The sequence below is a fragment of the Perna viridis genome, chromosome 11 (genome assembly GCF_037379345.1).
Source record: "Perna viridis isolate PV_CMFRI_1.1 ecotype Kerala chromosome 11, ASM3737934v1, whole genome shotgun sequence".
In the NCBI taxonomy this organism is placed as follows: Eukaryota; Metazoa; Mollusca; class Bivalvia; order Mytilida; family Mytilidae; genus Perna; species Perna viridis.
Genome location: NC_142455.1, coordinates 20705241 through 20721501, shown reverse-complemented (window position 1 = coordinate 20721501; position 16261 = coordinate 20705241). Strand labels below are relative to the sequence as shown.

General features: G+C 30.9%; 1 protein-coding gene and 1 pseudogene across 3 annotated transcripts in view; one reads left to right on the top strand and one right to left on the bottom strand.

Moving 5' to 3' along the window:
- The window catches only part of LOC148603295 (uncharacterized), a 133990-nt pseudogene that overhangs the window by 52766 nt on the left and 64963 nt on the right, over nt 1–16261 (top strand). The window lies entirely within an intron of this gene.
- Nucleotides 7970–13154, bottom strand: LOC148603298 (uncharacterized). 2 transcript variants are annotated; one of them, XM_088552590.1, is made up of 5 exons: nt 10864–13154; nt 10032–10306; nt 9394–9454; nt 9022–9076; nt 7970–8704 (listed from the first exon to the last, which is right to left on the bottom strand). In XM_088552590.1, exons 2-5 carry the CDS (start codon nt 10288–10290, stop codon nt 8645–8647), a joined length of 435 nt encoding a protein of 144 aa, XP_088408716.1. In that variant the 5' UTR covers nt 10291–10306; nt 10864–13154; the 3' UTR covers nt 7970–8644. The 2 variants fall into 2 exon arrangements, with proteins under 2 accessions (XP_088408716.1, XP_088408715.1); XM_088552589.1 differs by having other exon boundaries at nt 7970–8658.

Here is a 16261-nt window from a genome sequence, read left to right as displayed (position 1 = left end):
TTCAGATGTTTTAAACAGAAAATCATAAACATGAAGCTGAAAAAGACACAAATAAAAGCTTACTACGTCAATTACGCTATACACAATTTTAAATCTTGAAAAATGTAAGCAACCAATTACAGAGGCTAAGGTCAACGCGATAATTGGTAGGGGAACGGCAGAACAAACTAGATTTCATACAACAACAAACACTCTTACACTTCATCATGTTTTTATACAATATGCTTTATGTCTTCTGTCCAGAGATTGTAGAAAACCAGAAATCTGTGCTATCCTCTTTTGGTATGTCTACCACGGACGTTAATTGTGATTTACGGTTTATGTACTGGATTCCTAAACTCCACAAGAAAATGTATCACATAACCTCTTTCAAAACTTTTAAATTCTATATTCACAACTCACAACTGTCAAAGAGAGTCTGCAGTCCTACCACAACACTTGTCACTCCCGTAGTGATATTAATTCAATGTGGATCCTAAAAAAATCGAAAGATCTTTTGGAGACAAGACTATTATTTGAATTTAATAACGTTTAAACCTATGATTTTTCAATACATTATATTTCTATTCCCCATACTCAGTTAAAATCCCGACTTAAAAACATCATGTATCTTGTTTTTCCAAAACATATGGTACAAATATATATAGTTCTTGGTAGAGATTCCTCATACTTTGTAAAAAATAATTCCTAATCATCTTCCAAATATACAGAGGAAGACGTTTACAAAATGCTGGAATTTTTAATCGACAACATATTTGTCCAGTGTTACGGACGTATTTTTTTAAACAAATAGTCGGCATTAAAATAGAAACAAATTGTGCTTCACTACTGGCTGACCTATTCCGTCACTCTTATGAGGCTGACTTTAAAGCTAATCTGATCCGAAAGAAAGAATATTGTTTGGATAGATCCTTTAACCTCAGTTTCCGCTATATAGATAACGTATTATCTTTAAACACTCCTAACTTAGGGGATTTGATACATCGCATCTACCCCAACGAACTTAAGATAAAGGATACTACAGACACTGTGGAGTCAGCTTCATATCTTGACCTATACTTAGAAATCGATGGTAAAGGAAAACTACTGATAAAACTTTACGACAATTGTGATGACTTTTCCTTCAGAATTGTCAACTTTCCTCTCATCTATGGCAACATGCCTTCAGCACCTGCGTATAGAGAGTTCATATCACAAGTCATATGTTATGACAGAGCTTGCCGAAACTACGCAGACTTTTTGTATCGCGCTTGAACTCTATCAAAAAGGCCTCTGGAACAGGGTTATGTTGCTACGAGATCACTTTTGTCGTAAAGTTTTGTCATTGGTTTTTCTTTCCCGTAGGTCTTCAACATTAGGTCAAGATTTCCTTTTTCAAGTTTTTTAGACGGTTGGAATTAACATAGAATTGTTTAAAGACAAAACTTCCAATACACAATGGAAACGGTATTTTAATTTCGGGTTCGATCAAGTTCTATGTCAGCTGCAGACGAGCGAAGGAATAGGTTAGGGGACAGTAGATTTTTGTTATCATTTGAAACCCAAATGTAATTTGGTGGTTTTACCTAACGATAGAAAAAAGACTGTTAATATTATGAACTATTTGTTAATAATAGTTATAATACTGATCATACTATTACAATAACCAAATGGACATACTGTAACAATCAATGATCTCATGATAACGACCATAAAACTTCTGTTGTGATGACTTCAGTTTTATAGCGACATAACCCTGTTCAACAAGCCTTACTGTTTAAAGTCTCAATAGTGGTGAAAAAAAGTCTACATAGTTACTTCATAACGTATAAGTTATAATTTTGAAACTCCATACGAAGGTGCTCAACCACCGAAATGTTCTTGGCTTGGAACAGACATTTCGAGATTAAAAGTGGGTTAAACCAGGTTTAATAGCGTTACACTTCCATGCTTCCATTACTGTAATCATTTCCGGTTTTATTTCAACACAAATGGGCTGCATGATATTGCCACCACTCAAATTCGGTAAAATCGGTGGTTACAACAGTACAGAAGATATCAAAAATAAATGACGTTACTATACAAATTATATTACTTATGAAAAGTTTCGTCATTGTATACAAAACATGGTATTACAAACATTAATTGTTACAATTAATGGCGGAACGTTTTTCGCAAAGGGGAAATAATGTGCGGATAATGTTTTATAGAAATTTAATGGGAATTTTTTTATTATTACCAGTATTTTTTTCTTTTTGAAAATGAAAAAAGTCAGGTAAGTGCTCTATATAAAAAAATATGAGAAATTCTTTATACCCCTTTTTAATCGTTTGCAAACTAGTGACAATTCAAACAAAATACATATAAAATGAAACAATTGGCTACAAAGCGATAGTACAATTGACATAATTCATGGTACTATAAAATATATAAGAAGGAGAGGGTCAGTTTTCTTTCCTATGCCACCTGTATATGCATGGCATAATTTTCAATCAATTACCTTTCTATATCCAGCATTTATTTGTTATCTGAAAGTATATCACTTGAGGGGATTGTCGTTTTTATTTTCAATAAATTAGTCAATACTTCTTTCATTGAAACAACAAGTTTTCCCCGTTGATTTAACGATGATGTCACTTTCATTAGCTCCCAAACACCTACAAAGGGCTCATTTTCTAACGGATTCATGTCGATGACATGCCAAGTCCGTTCATATTTGATCAAGCCTTCTTTCCACTGTTGCCAATCATCACTCTCCTGTGGTTGTGCCCACTACATCCTTTAATTTACACGAAACAATCTATAACATAGTTGATTATCAAGCCAGATGTACATTTGTATGTGGCATATCTAGACAGCAATCAAGGGTTTGACTCTGTATGGAGGGTGGTGGTGATGTACAAGCTTCGTAACGTAGGTACCACTAATTGACTCCGAGTTATTGTCAATGATATGCATACTGATACATATTATGCTGTAGTTGCAAACAAGTCATGTTCATCATTTTTCCCACTTTCAACAGGTGTTAGACAAGGACGTGTTTTGTCGCGTGTTCTTTACTTAATATTTTTTGATGAAATGTTATCTTTGGTAGATCGGTTGTGTCTTAATTCCAATACAGGACGAAAATATTAATCTCTGAGTTCAAATTAAGTGTTCATTCAAATCGTCTGATCTGATGGTATCTAAAACAATCAAAGGGTAGAAATCTGTTCTTTGCACTAAACAAATTTCATTGTAAATCAACAAATCCAAAAGTGATGGTTCAGTTGAATAATTCTGTTGTACTGCCTTCTTTGTTATTTGGATGTAAAACATGGACCAACTTAAAAAAAACTGCGGATATCAGTGCACTGAACCGTTGTCAACAGTTCAAAGTAAAACAAATACACGGTTTAAAACAAAGAATTCGTTTTGATATGTGTGAGGGCTTATTATGACGAGAAAAAGAAACTTTTTTCTCCAGAAACTTATATCATAAAATAACAATCATTTAGCGAAAAAGATATTTCCAGTTCGTCTGTTCTCATATTTAGTTGACTGCAGTCGTATCCAACTTGGCTTTGTCCCTTATTAATTTGAGATGTTATTTTATTATGAACTCTGGTTATCTGAATGAGTTTATACTGTCTGGCTCGATTCCTAAAAAAGGTGAACGGACGACTTTGGTGTAATTCTCTATCATGATAGTACAAGGCACAACATTCGCACCAGTAGAGATACTCATTTTCAAAGATATATGCAAATTATGGATTGTGTTGAATTAGCTCCTTTCTGGAAGTCAGCAAAAACTAGATACGATATAAAAAACAACTATTTTGTAACAAAACTACTGACAGAAACTCCGAATAGCACTGCTGGTTTATGAATGTTTTGTAATTGTGTTTTTCACAGATGTAAATGTCCATGCGAATTGTACCTATACCACAAGATTTATTTTGGGGCTTGCTAATTGGAAATTTATGAATATCATAAAGACCAGCTTTTCTTCCCTAGTATTCATTAGAAATAGAATTATACGAGTTCAATAGGTTATGTCATGTTCACATTGTTCAATGTTTAGGCCATTATGCATGTAATAAAATCCTGAACGCCAGAGTGAATGCTAGTGCAGGGAATGATTAATGTCGCCCAAACTATCTACAGTTAGCCACATACTTACATTTTGTATATTTCTATAACTTGCATTTGATATATAATGTTTATTTTTTTTGTCTTTTTTTTCGTTTATGCACTATGCATCTGTAAATATTATTTAGATTAATTGTTGTTCTATGTTTGTAACTATGCCTCGTTAGAGAACATTGTAAATTTATCCGAAGGTGTCTGATATTGCCCAGTCTTGAAATTTCTAGTAATGTTTTGATCCTTTTTCACATAGTTGAAATCGATTTTGTGACTTGTTCGCAAAGTTAGAACGTACTGTTTGTTGGAATTCCTTTATAATAAGTAGACATAATTAAATGTTGTAACGTGTTTTATCGCAGCCGTTGGGTAGAAAGGAAAATATAACATTGCTTAAATTGCGATATTTTTGTCTTTTTAATGAAAATTCATGCTATCTAATTTTAAATGACTTGCGTCAACTAAAGGGCCAAAAAAAAAAAAAACGCAAAAATGAAATGCATTCCTCCCTTCTAGATTTAAAATGTATTTTTTTAACTTAAAGTATATTTATCTTTTGAAGTCAATTGAAATGTTAAAAAAAAATATTTAAAAAATGATAACAAAACGTATTTTGTCAACATTTATTGAAGAGTTTTGTTAAACATTTAAATTAAATTCTACTGAAATTCAACTGTGTCGACTCGAATTTTTTTTTCGGCTTGTAGTGGACAAACAAAAAAGTACTGACATAACCAAATCGTTGATTGATTTGATAGAAAGATAAATCAGGGAACTAGAATTTGAATGATTATTCTAAAGATGAGAATAATAACGATATTTTGACAAGTCTAAGAAAATAGTTACCCCAAACATAGTACATGAAATAAAAAAATAGCGCGCACATAGAATCAAAAATGTGAAAACGAAAATAAAAATAAAACATGAACCAGGTGAACCAGTATGTTACAAAGTGTATAAAACGAGTTTAACCACTATCGCAGATTTTATGCACATGTCCACCGTTCGTCGTGGATTGTATTATTTCTGCTGTCAAGGCCTTTAAACACTTACTTTAGTGTGTATTCTTGTTGAAGACCTCTTGGTTATTTCTAAAAGTATTTATGATTTGATTAAGGTTGCAATTGTTGCGTTTCAGCATATCTGTTCTTTCTTATCAGCTATTCTATAAACACCCGCCCGTTCTGACATACACGGAACAAAACCATTTTCTGTCTTGAATTATTATTTGAAGCAGCAAGCGCTGAACTTCAATAGCTCTTTGTCATATTGATATAAATCAAAAGTTTGTTTAAAAAAAAGTATTTTATTACACTACAATACAGACTGAAACAAGTCTGATGGCCTTGTTAAGATCGAAAGATCAATTTGCACACATCTGTGATAAAACGTCCGCGTGGAATAAAACGGAATGCTACAAACATGAAATGCAAAAAGAAATTCAGTTCAGCTCTAAATAGGTTATAAATTAGAAACAAATACGCATACATTTACTAATAAGATACGGAAAAGCAAACCATCATATACATGTTATACATAACTATTGAAGTTAAAAGTTTGTTAAAGTAATTCATTATTTTTAAACATTAGCATATTTTAAAATATTATTGCCTTCATTATCAAATACACAATCTACAAAAAAAAGGTAGAAATTATATAAACAAGTATTAAATACTGATGCTTACTTCTATAATTGAATTAATGACAACGAGTCTGCTTTATAAAAACAGTTATGCGTTTAACCAGGGCTAAGGGATATAACTCAAATGTTTTCATTTTGAATTGAATGTGTTTGATCGATATATACAAGCTTTAAAGTTGTTCTTGTATAAATAAAAGAAAACTACAAAGGAAGAGTAATCGAGAGAACCAAGATTCTAGCCGAAATCAAACGGTTGTAATCCAGGGACAAATTCCAGACATAGAAAACAGACAAATACAACAAAAAAAACATAAAGTAATTAAAATAATACATACAAAGTAACAAAAATAAATGAGCAACTCGGATTCCACTAAAAACTGGAAGCATGAACCAGGTGCACAGGAAACTAGGATTGTCCAAAGACAACACGTCATCCATATAGCGGAAACCTACATTAAAGTATCTAGCTAGACGATGTTCATTCTTTCCGATCTCATCAGCTATAAAGTCAGCCTCATAAGAGTGAATAAATAGGTCAGCAAGTTGATCCCATTGGAATGCCGATCCTTTGTTGGAAAAAGCGTCCTTCACACTGAACAAAAATGTTGTCGATACAAATTCCAGTATTTTTTCAAAGTCAATATGGCTTGTTACATTTCATGAACATATCAGAGTTTGAACATCACATCAGTGTAATCATTTTCACAAACACGCATTTCCACCTGCATTAGTCTCACTAGTAAGCAAAACAAAAAAGTAACCCACAATAGGATTATAATTTGAAATGCTTCACATTTTGTCTGTGACGTTCTCTTTAACATGTATTTAAAGAATATGTTTTAAATAATTTTCAAATGTGGACATTTAATTAACTTATTTTTGTTAAACAGTTTTATGAAAAGACTTTTAAATAAAGCGTAATAATTTAAATGTGTTTGAAAAGAGCATAACATTTGCCTTTTTTCTAACAAAAAATATTAAAACAATATTTGAGAAATGAAACTTTTTGTTATAATGGTTTAAAATTAAAAAAAAACATCATGCTACTGTTTTCGGGTTTTGGCATCCTAAAACAAATCAAATCACAAAAGTACTTGACTATCGCCTGAACTATCTGATATGCTAGACAAATTATTGGCAACATTTTGCAGTCCAAAGTATGCAATAAATTGTATAGATTAAGTTTTATTAAACTGATTTGGAATTTAATCCCTTTAGACAAAACACGGGAAAATAGTAAAATGTGAGATAACCATGATTACACAGAACTAAACTGTATTACATGATAATGTAATATTACACTATTAAGTAAAAGCCGGAACTGATTATATTCTGATAATAATCTTGAATTGAGGGTTTCCAAATATCGTTCGAATTTTTCCACATTGAATTAATACCACTATGGAAGTAACAAGTGTTATAGTAGGATTAGAGAACATTTTTGACAGCTGTGATTATAGAAGTTAAAGGTTTTGAAAGAGATTTGGTGGTACATTTTGCATATCCAGCGATGTGGCGTTGTTTGTATGGATTTTTTAGGATTTTGAAAAATCTGTACAAAGATGGTAAATCTCACCAAATAAGGTCTCCACATAAGGATAAAAAACGTTTATTATTATATTATATATCCCAAACTGAGGATACCATTACAATTTAAATGCTTGAAACGGGGATTTCAATTGTGATCAAAGATTCTTTTAAAATGCCATGATTTGATAGAGTAGTTACCAATCCTACTTTTGCTAGTGTTTTGATTCAGAAACCTTTTTAGATTTTCGAAAGGGTATTTATTTCTATTTCATTACCAATGAAATTTCAAATAGTCTAACTGTTTATGTAGGCATGTCATTCGCTAAAAAAATGTTATAGTTATTTTTCCTTGTGTGAACTTACAAATGTGTTTTCTAAATAACATATATTTGATATCGCTCTTTGCTTTGTTACTACTATACTTTTGCGTTTCTTAAATAATAATCTATAAATTATTGGACACCGTTTTATTCCATATTGTTCAATAGCCAACTTTGAAATAAAATGGTTCTTATTATAACGTCTGATTGGCCCAACCGTATATTGCAAGAAAAGAAAAAAAGTGAAAACAAAATACATGACTTAAAGATATATGAAGAAATTGTTACAATATTTGCTTTTATTTAAAACATTTTTATTACGATAACAATCATTTCAATATGATGAATAATAATAATGATCAAGACAATTTAAACGACAGCTGACCATGATATGAAAGAACATAAAAAGTATGAATAAATACGTACCACAAATACGAAACAAAGAATATTCAATAAATGTTCATTAACTTATGCTAATTCAAATAAATTAAACAACTTGAGAACGCCGCGTACAAAAATGTAAAAAAAATACATTTTGTAATACTATGATAAAACAACTTTGTACATGGTAAAAGTTTCGTTTGTAAGTGTACAATGGATGCAAACGAAAAGTCCCGTTAAATATTCTTTAAATGACTTTTGGATAATTTTACAAAATGCAAATTCACAAATTAAAATTCTAAATCAACCACCATCCAGCTCATGTAGAACAGTTTTTTTCTGTGTTGCTTATATAATACATCATGATATAATGAAGAAATGAAACCACAACAGAAAATCATTAAACATTATTGAAAAAAAAACCATTTACACAGTTTGAATTGTGGTATATGAATCGCACAGATGCTCATCAATAACCTCAAAACTTGTTATCCTTCTAAAATTCTCAACTGAGTAATATCATTCAATATTTTTGTTGCCTTAATTGTAATTTAAAAAAAAAAACTCATTTTATTCTTCAGGTTCTTCCACAAACGTATTAAATACGTGTTTGAAACATATCGCTGCCAACCGACTTTTCTGATAGTTCTGGTGTTCCATGCTCTGTTCAGTCCAGAATGCCTAATGGATAAATGCAGCTTTCTTTTAAAATCTCATTTCGTTTTTCCTAATCATCAAAATAAGTCTGATTAATATCAAAAAGCCAAAACAGATATTACAAAATCACTTCAGATTTTTTTAAAAGTCTATAATACCCTATAAAGAGTTTTTTTGAGATATCGTATTGGTTTTGGTACATGTATTCCGCAATACTATTTTCAGTTTTTGTATTAACCAACTAGATAAAATAATCACTGATATGTTGCAGACTACTTTACTCTCGTTTTCAGATTTTTTTAACAATAAACAATTGTGTTTATTGATATTTATATGCCAATACACTAATGAGTACAAATTGTTTACTTGAAATGTAAAGTGACTTACTTTATCCTTCGATTCCATTTCATTAATGCGGAGTGAAATACTGTCTGTTGGATATCTAAAAATTTAAATCATGTCTATCAGTAGATACAAAAAAATTGCAGGAACATTAACAAAATTGTACTTCATTCATTTAATTGTATTCTTATATTTTCAATTGTAACTCAAACAAAAGCAAAGAACAGAAAATTAATCACAAATAGGAGAATAAAGTCCCGTTTCTGTCAAAAGTACCTTTGTTAAAAGTACCTTGAAATATAAATATTAGCAATTAACTTTTTGCGCTTATTGCGTCGTCAAAATATCTCACCAAAGTAACTCACCAACATTTCAATTTGTATACGAGTTAAGATGTATGCACTAAATAACTCTTACTCAATTATAAAGCTTGTGTATGGCTTTTTCATATTATATGTCAAAGGCATCTGTTCACACCCTATAATGAGAAACATAAAATTGCTAAAATTCATTTAAGCATGATAATGCTGTCCACGTTTTTTAAATAATAAAATCTTTTCGTTTGAACTAAATAAAAGTCAAAAGAGATGTTAGATTTTTACTTTGAATTTGCACGATTTGTGAACAAAAATCTAATACGGCACACTTTTTTTTTAACAACAAAAATGGGATTTTCAAATTTAATGGTAAAAAATGGATAATTCAGTCAACCAATAATTCAGGAATGCTTTTAAGATGTTAAAAACATTACAATCATTATGAATTTTTACTTTTATCAATAACTATGTTCATTTTGTATGTTGTGATTTCATTTCGGAATATTGTATAATGATAAAGTATAAACCGCTTTCAAGTTAGTTAATATATCCAGTTAGGCTTCTCTTCCCCTTCACATAATATTAACTACAATGAGGCGCAAGGTATAAGATAAGGGCATGAGCAGTGAAAGATAAAGTTTCTTGATTTTATACCTCACAGGAAGCAAAGTACTATACTATATTTCAAAGCAGTATTAGAGAGTATTTGCTTCATAACAAACAAACAATCAAACGTACCAATTTCTCTGCAGGAATCACATTGTAGAAGTTCACCATTCAGAATACCTCTTTCGGTACAAACGTTGTAAAAATTCCGTAAAATATTTTCATTTTGCAACGCATACAACAAAAAGTGGTTTGCTCGTTGAACTCTAGGGCGACCTTTATATAAGCAAAGGCTTTCGATAAACTTTGAAACGTTCTGTGACCGCTGAAAAGTCATTTCTATTATATTAGTTTCTATTTGACCAAGTATGTGTTTACTGTTTCCTTTCATAGTTATCTGTAGACACCTAAATAAGTACAAAATAAAACTGAAGATCAAGTTATGCTCCCTTCATAGTTCAATGTACAAATTTGTAATTAGTTTCATTTTTTTCATTGTATTGTAAAGCCTTAGGTAATCTAATTTGAAAAAAATAATGTCAAAATTTTACGATTTAATTGTTATATTATAAATGTCATTCCAAGATTGATTGGTCGTTTGATTGATTAATCATGGTTTAACGTCATATGACAGGTATATTTAATAAATTACGGCGAGAATAGTTGACCAATTGAATTGAACCCTTGCTTTGTACTAAGCAAAATCTCTATTGTGAAAGTTCAAAGTATGAACAGTCCGCATGTGGTCATACCCGAAAACCACCGACGTGGTGTTCATTTTTAAAAACGTTTTTTTAATAAATTATGCATTGGGATGGTGAAATATGTATTGCTTCCCTTTGTAAAGTAAATCATCTCATGTTGATCACGAAACATTATTTTCAGTATTATACAATGTAAATAATTTGTATGATAAGCAACATGTTAATGAGGATAAACTACAATGTCTTCGCTATTTACATACCCATTACAAAGAGAAGATCCAGGAGGATTTGAATCTGAGTTGGCAACTGGATTTTCTACAACAATTATGATAATGATATTTATTGTTTTCAATGTTATTTTGGCTTTCTTTCCATGTACGACATTAGGTCTTGTACATCAATAATTATATACAGAGACGTGTCATAACTAAATCTACACAAACCATTTAGCGATGTTCACAATTATTTGTAATGTATTTCGGAATAAGGCTAGACATTTGTACCTTTTTAAATAAATATGTTTCTAGACGTTTAAGCGCCAAAAAATTGTCTCCTTTTTTGATTAATCAAACAGAGAATCAGAAAATAGATAAGACAGTGCGTTTTGCTGGACTGTGCAAGTTTACTTTCTAACATGACGTCTTTATATAGTCTAACAGTATATGTTGGTACAACCTCACTTTTAGCACCAGCACACTGTTTTCTTCTTTCGCTGTTGCTCCGAGACAAAACACTCATTTAAAAACTTTACGTGATGATTTAACGGCTGAGAGATTTCCTAAATGAAATCAATTATAAAAATACACACATCTAACACATACGATGACATAAAAATACAAATTTATGACAGAAATGCGCTGTCGCTAGGTGTTAAATAATCGAATAAAAATGCCGTACCCATGTTAAAATGAGTACAAATCAACCCCTTTCACGAATTATTTCTTAATTAAACTGTTAGGTACTATGCTAGTTATATAGATAGATTGCTTTTGATTTACATTTTGGCATACTCAAACAAATGTTTTGTGTATATTTGAGAGATCATATGCATGAACAAATACATTTCCTTAATATTTTTTGTTTGTCAAAGAATCGTTCAGAAAATTTAAAAAAAAGACAAAATAAAACCATTGGCATTGCAAAACATGCTTACCCTTCCGCAGCATCTGAAGTCAATATAGGTATTTGTGTACGTACATGTTTCTTTTTTTTTTAAAGTATTACGTCTTGTTTAATTATCTTCAGTTTTTATGTGTAATTCGTTTTATTAGGTTCGCTATAATTGTGTGTAGATCGTCTTTGATTCCTGTTTTCAAGTTGTGGCCATGCAATTTGATTTGAACGTATTTGCATTATCAATTCGTTAACGGTTCGGTGTTTTCGCCTGCATTCTATAAAAAAAACTTTTAATGTTTTTTCTCAATGCTTGTGAACAAAAGTACAGTCAAAATGGCTTTACTAGAGGGAAGCAATTATTTTTATAACTAGGAAATTCATCAAGAAGGTCGAACAATTGACAATGTTCTACAGCATTAATCTAGAAATAATGTTACATTAACATTGTGCATACACACTTTTTTATATAAATCCAATCAATTTGAGACGATTTGTTAATCTTACCAAAATACTCTTTAAATGATGAAAGTGACGGTTTTTTAAAGACATCAACATCAACGACTCTTGATTTTTCCATCGGAAAACCAAGTTCCTTGAGCGTAGAACATATATTTTTGACAATATCGGTCAGGTCTGTTCTACCACAGATCCCATCCTTTCGACGAAGATGGATATACATACTTTGGTCGAACCATATATCGAATATACCATTTGAAATACATTTATTGATATTGTCCTGATCTTTCATCATTTTGGCCAAAGCCTCTTGTTCTTTTGTTAAGTTTGTCATTTTTTAAATTTCAGAACAAGTTCTCCTTGTCCCAAAGGAAAAGTATTTCCAAACTGAATATTGTTTAATCCGTCTTTAAAAAAAACAAAACAAAAAACAAACACAAGCACAAAAACAAAATTGAGGATTTCTCATTGATTATTGTCGGAGAAGTCGACATTAAGCTGCAATACCAATTACCACTTTAGATGCTTTACCATGAATAATAACGGTTATTACATCTCATCCCAATAGGCAAAAGTAATGGTATCATTACAATTCAAGGTTTCATCGAAGTTATTTTTTTATTTACCCAGATTATTTACGTGAGACACTCTATACACATGATTGAATAGTTTTATATTTATTTTGTTGAATTAATAAATGGAAAAAGAATGAATTAGTTTTCAGAAAGTTTTTTTTAAGAAAAAGGGGGGGGCACTGATCCATATGGTATTTTATTTGCGTAAAATTCGATATCTTATAATTTGATGATCGGTCAGGGTTTTCGAAATCTTTAATAATCTTGAAAATGACTATGTCACTGAAGGTTTTTTGTTTATAGTTGTTTCCCGCGGCTCTTTTACATGTATAAAGTTAATATTCTCGTACTTTAAATAATTACTGGTACAAAAATGCACTTAAACAGGCAAAATAATTTTACAAACTTTTACAACAGTTATGTGTCAAAATGACATCATAAAGTATCGTTTAAAATATCTCACGAACTATGGACGTTTTTATGTGCATTTCTTAATTTGGGCATATTGTCCATATACTACAATAAGTTCCGTCATAATTCGTATAGCAAAATAGCCTTTAATGGTTGGAATATTTATGTTGTCGACTCATGTGGCCAAAATCTCATGCAAAGATCAATGTTTTGAAATCCGATATTTTGCCTCTTTTTTGGCACACAAGTCATCATGTTATGTATGCATAGATTAACTGGTCAAAAAGTAATGTTACTGCTCAAATACTCAAACATGTTGAACAATAGAATGCAAATTTCAACACCGATTTTATAATGTTTAGTGCCAAATTGGATATAAACCAAACATACCTATTTCCATTACTCTAGTTTTTCCAAAATCTACCAATTATAGAATATTTAAAGGAATATAAGACAGACCATATTAATGGTAATAAAAATTGATTATCACTTGGGGTATCTACATGAGAACAATAAATTCCTATGAAGCGATTTTGTTGCAAAAGCAATCAAGGGAACCAAGGTTATAGCGGTAATCAAAAGAATGTAATCCAGGGACAAAGACCAGACATGAAAAACAGACATACACAACAAAGAACATAAAGTAACTAAAATCATACACACAAAGTAACAAAAGTAAATGAGCAACTCGGACTCCACTAAAAACTGGGAGCATGGACCAGGTGCGCCGGTAGTGTAAGGGTCCTCTGCTTTTCTAGAAACACCCGTCGAGTTGCTCATAAAAAGTTAAGTCCGGGGTAGACGAAAGATGAAAGGAAAACTATGACCCGTTGAATAAATCAGTTTTCATGGTGCTGATGGATACACCATAACAATCCACGAATTCTTGATGACGACCATAAAACTTCTGTAGTGATGATTTCAATCTTGTAGCAACATAACCCTGTTCCAGAAAAAGTCTGCGTAGTTTCGGCAAGCTCTGGCATAACGTATGAGTTGTGATATGAACACTCCATACGCAGGAGCCGAAGATAAATTATTATTGAAATCAAGTTTGTGATTTTAAAATAAAAATGTTTTACCTTCTAAATGCGTCGTTTGGTCTTCAATTATGCTTGTTTGTTCAGATTTTTGAAGTATATCTAGGAAAGGTCCATTCAAAATAGTTTCATCTTTTTCTATCAAAATTACATGGAGTTTTTTACGTTGAATCACTTTATCATTCACTGAGATAATTTGCTGATATTCTTCCTGTGAAATCACACCTCTTTCAAGTAATGGATTAAGAGTATCGTAAATTTCAAAATTTTTGACAAAGTGTTCACGGTTCTCTTTCAAAGCAGAGAGTATATCCCCTGAAAATAGAATAATAGACCAATAAGTTTACTTGGAAAAATAAAACAATTATTTTCATTCTACTTTGAATAAGTTTAGCATATTATCGTTGTCATTACTGCTTTCTAGTGAAATATGTTTGAAGGTAACAAGATAGATTTCAATTTTGTACATTACTATTTAGAGTATCAAAGAAAACTTACTTTGTGTCGTTACATCTGCACCAGCCTTTGCCATTGCCCGGCAACCCTTCTGGAATACATCTTTAATAAAATCAATGTCGAATTTATATACAATGGTATACATTGCACTGAAGTTTAACTATAGTTGTTTGGGCAATAAGAAAAAAATCGAATCATATCCGTTCTCGTTAAAGCATATTTGGAAGTTGCAACAACAAGCCTGTGTTTATACATTTTATAATCGATCTACTATCTTTCCGTTCACGTTATTCATACTTTTGCAACTTTACAATTACTTGTGGTGTAAAAATTCAACCAATCGGTATTAATTGATTTAGTTGTTGACTATAAATTTATTCCATCGTTACCAAAAGAGAAAGCAGATTCAGTAGATGCTCCATTCCGACCTTTTTCCCGTCCATATTTTGTGAAATTTGTTATAAAATCTGGTATTAAATACTATTCCAATATTATTCTTATATATTAACCTTTCTCAATGTTTGTTTCTGCATTGAAGTTGTGTAGCTCCTATTATAGAAATTTGATTGATTTAACATATATTTTCAGCAGTATATATATATATATATTAGTTCATGATACTAAGACCAACAAATTCATTCAATTAAAATCGACAAATGGTATTACCTAAAAATCAATTGATGAAAGTTTTATAGAAGTCAACCAAAGTACTATAACAGTATTGAGAATACACTTACATGACATTACACAATCTTGATCACTCCTAATCTTTTCAATCGGGACGGGCTAAACTAAAAAACATTCTTAAGTTTCTTTAAAAAAATAGTTCGATAAAATATATTTGTACTTTTGTTTCGAACTGATGGGTAGAAAATAATATGATAAACGGGTTTTATTACATTAAAATTACCGCGTTGTTTAATATATATACTTCAAGTTGGAAGTAAATTAAATGAAAAAAGAAAATCCCGTTTATATCAACTTTCCATTTTAAAATACTTAAGGAAAGAACAAAAATGATATCTTGTCTAAATCAAATCTGTTTTTTTTCAATCACAGATAGCTATCACAACATATATATCATCTTGAAACCCATTATATTATCTACTGGACAATGATTTGTTACCCAGTCTTTGACATAACTATACAATAAAACATCTTATTTGAGAGACGTTGTGAATATAATGGTGTATTTATGTTTACCTATCATTTTTGTCTCTCATTTTTTATATATATATACTTACTTTTAACTCACCATGAAAAGGATTTGTTAAAAAAAAGTAATTAAATAGATCACACCTATTACAGGGAGCATCCGGTCTATCATCTTGCAAAATCATAGAGAAATATTTTCAATTAGCAAATAATGTTCAAGGAGCAACAAAGGGAACCACGATTCTAACGGAAACTAAAAGAGTGTAATCGAAGGACAAATACCTGATATAGAAAAGACAACAAAGAACATAAAATAACCAAAATAGTGCATACAAAGTAACAAAGGTAATGAACAACTCGGACTCCACTAAAACCTTGGAGCATGGAGTTGGGTTTGCGACCACTGATCTTCAAGGAGAAAAAATCTGTCGATTTACTCAGAAAAATTC

Bases quoted from the DNA above. Each gene is read 5' to 3' on its own strand.
- LOC148603298 (XM_088552589.1), bottom strand. From the start codon at position 10,290: ATGAAAGGAAACAGTAAACACATACTTGGTCAAATAGAAACTAATATA. The intron at 9,455-10,031 runs GTACGTTTGATT...TTCTCATTATAG, and splicing joins TGATTCCTGCAGAGAAATTG to GGTGTGAACAGATGCCTTTG. The intron at 9,077-9,393 runs GTAAGAGTTATT...TTAAATTTTTAG, and splicing joins TACACAAGCTTTATAATTGA to ATATCCAACAGACAGTATTT.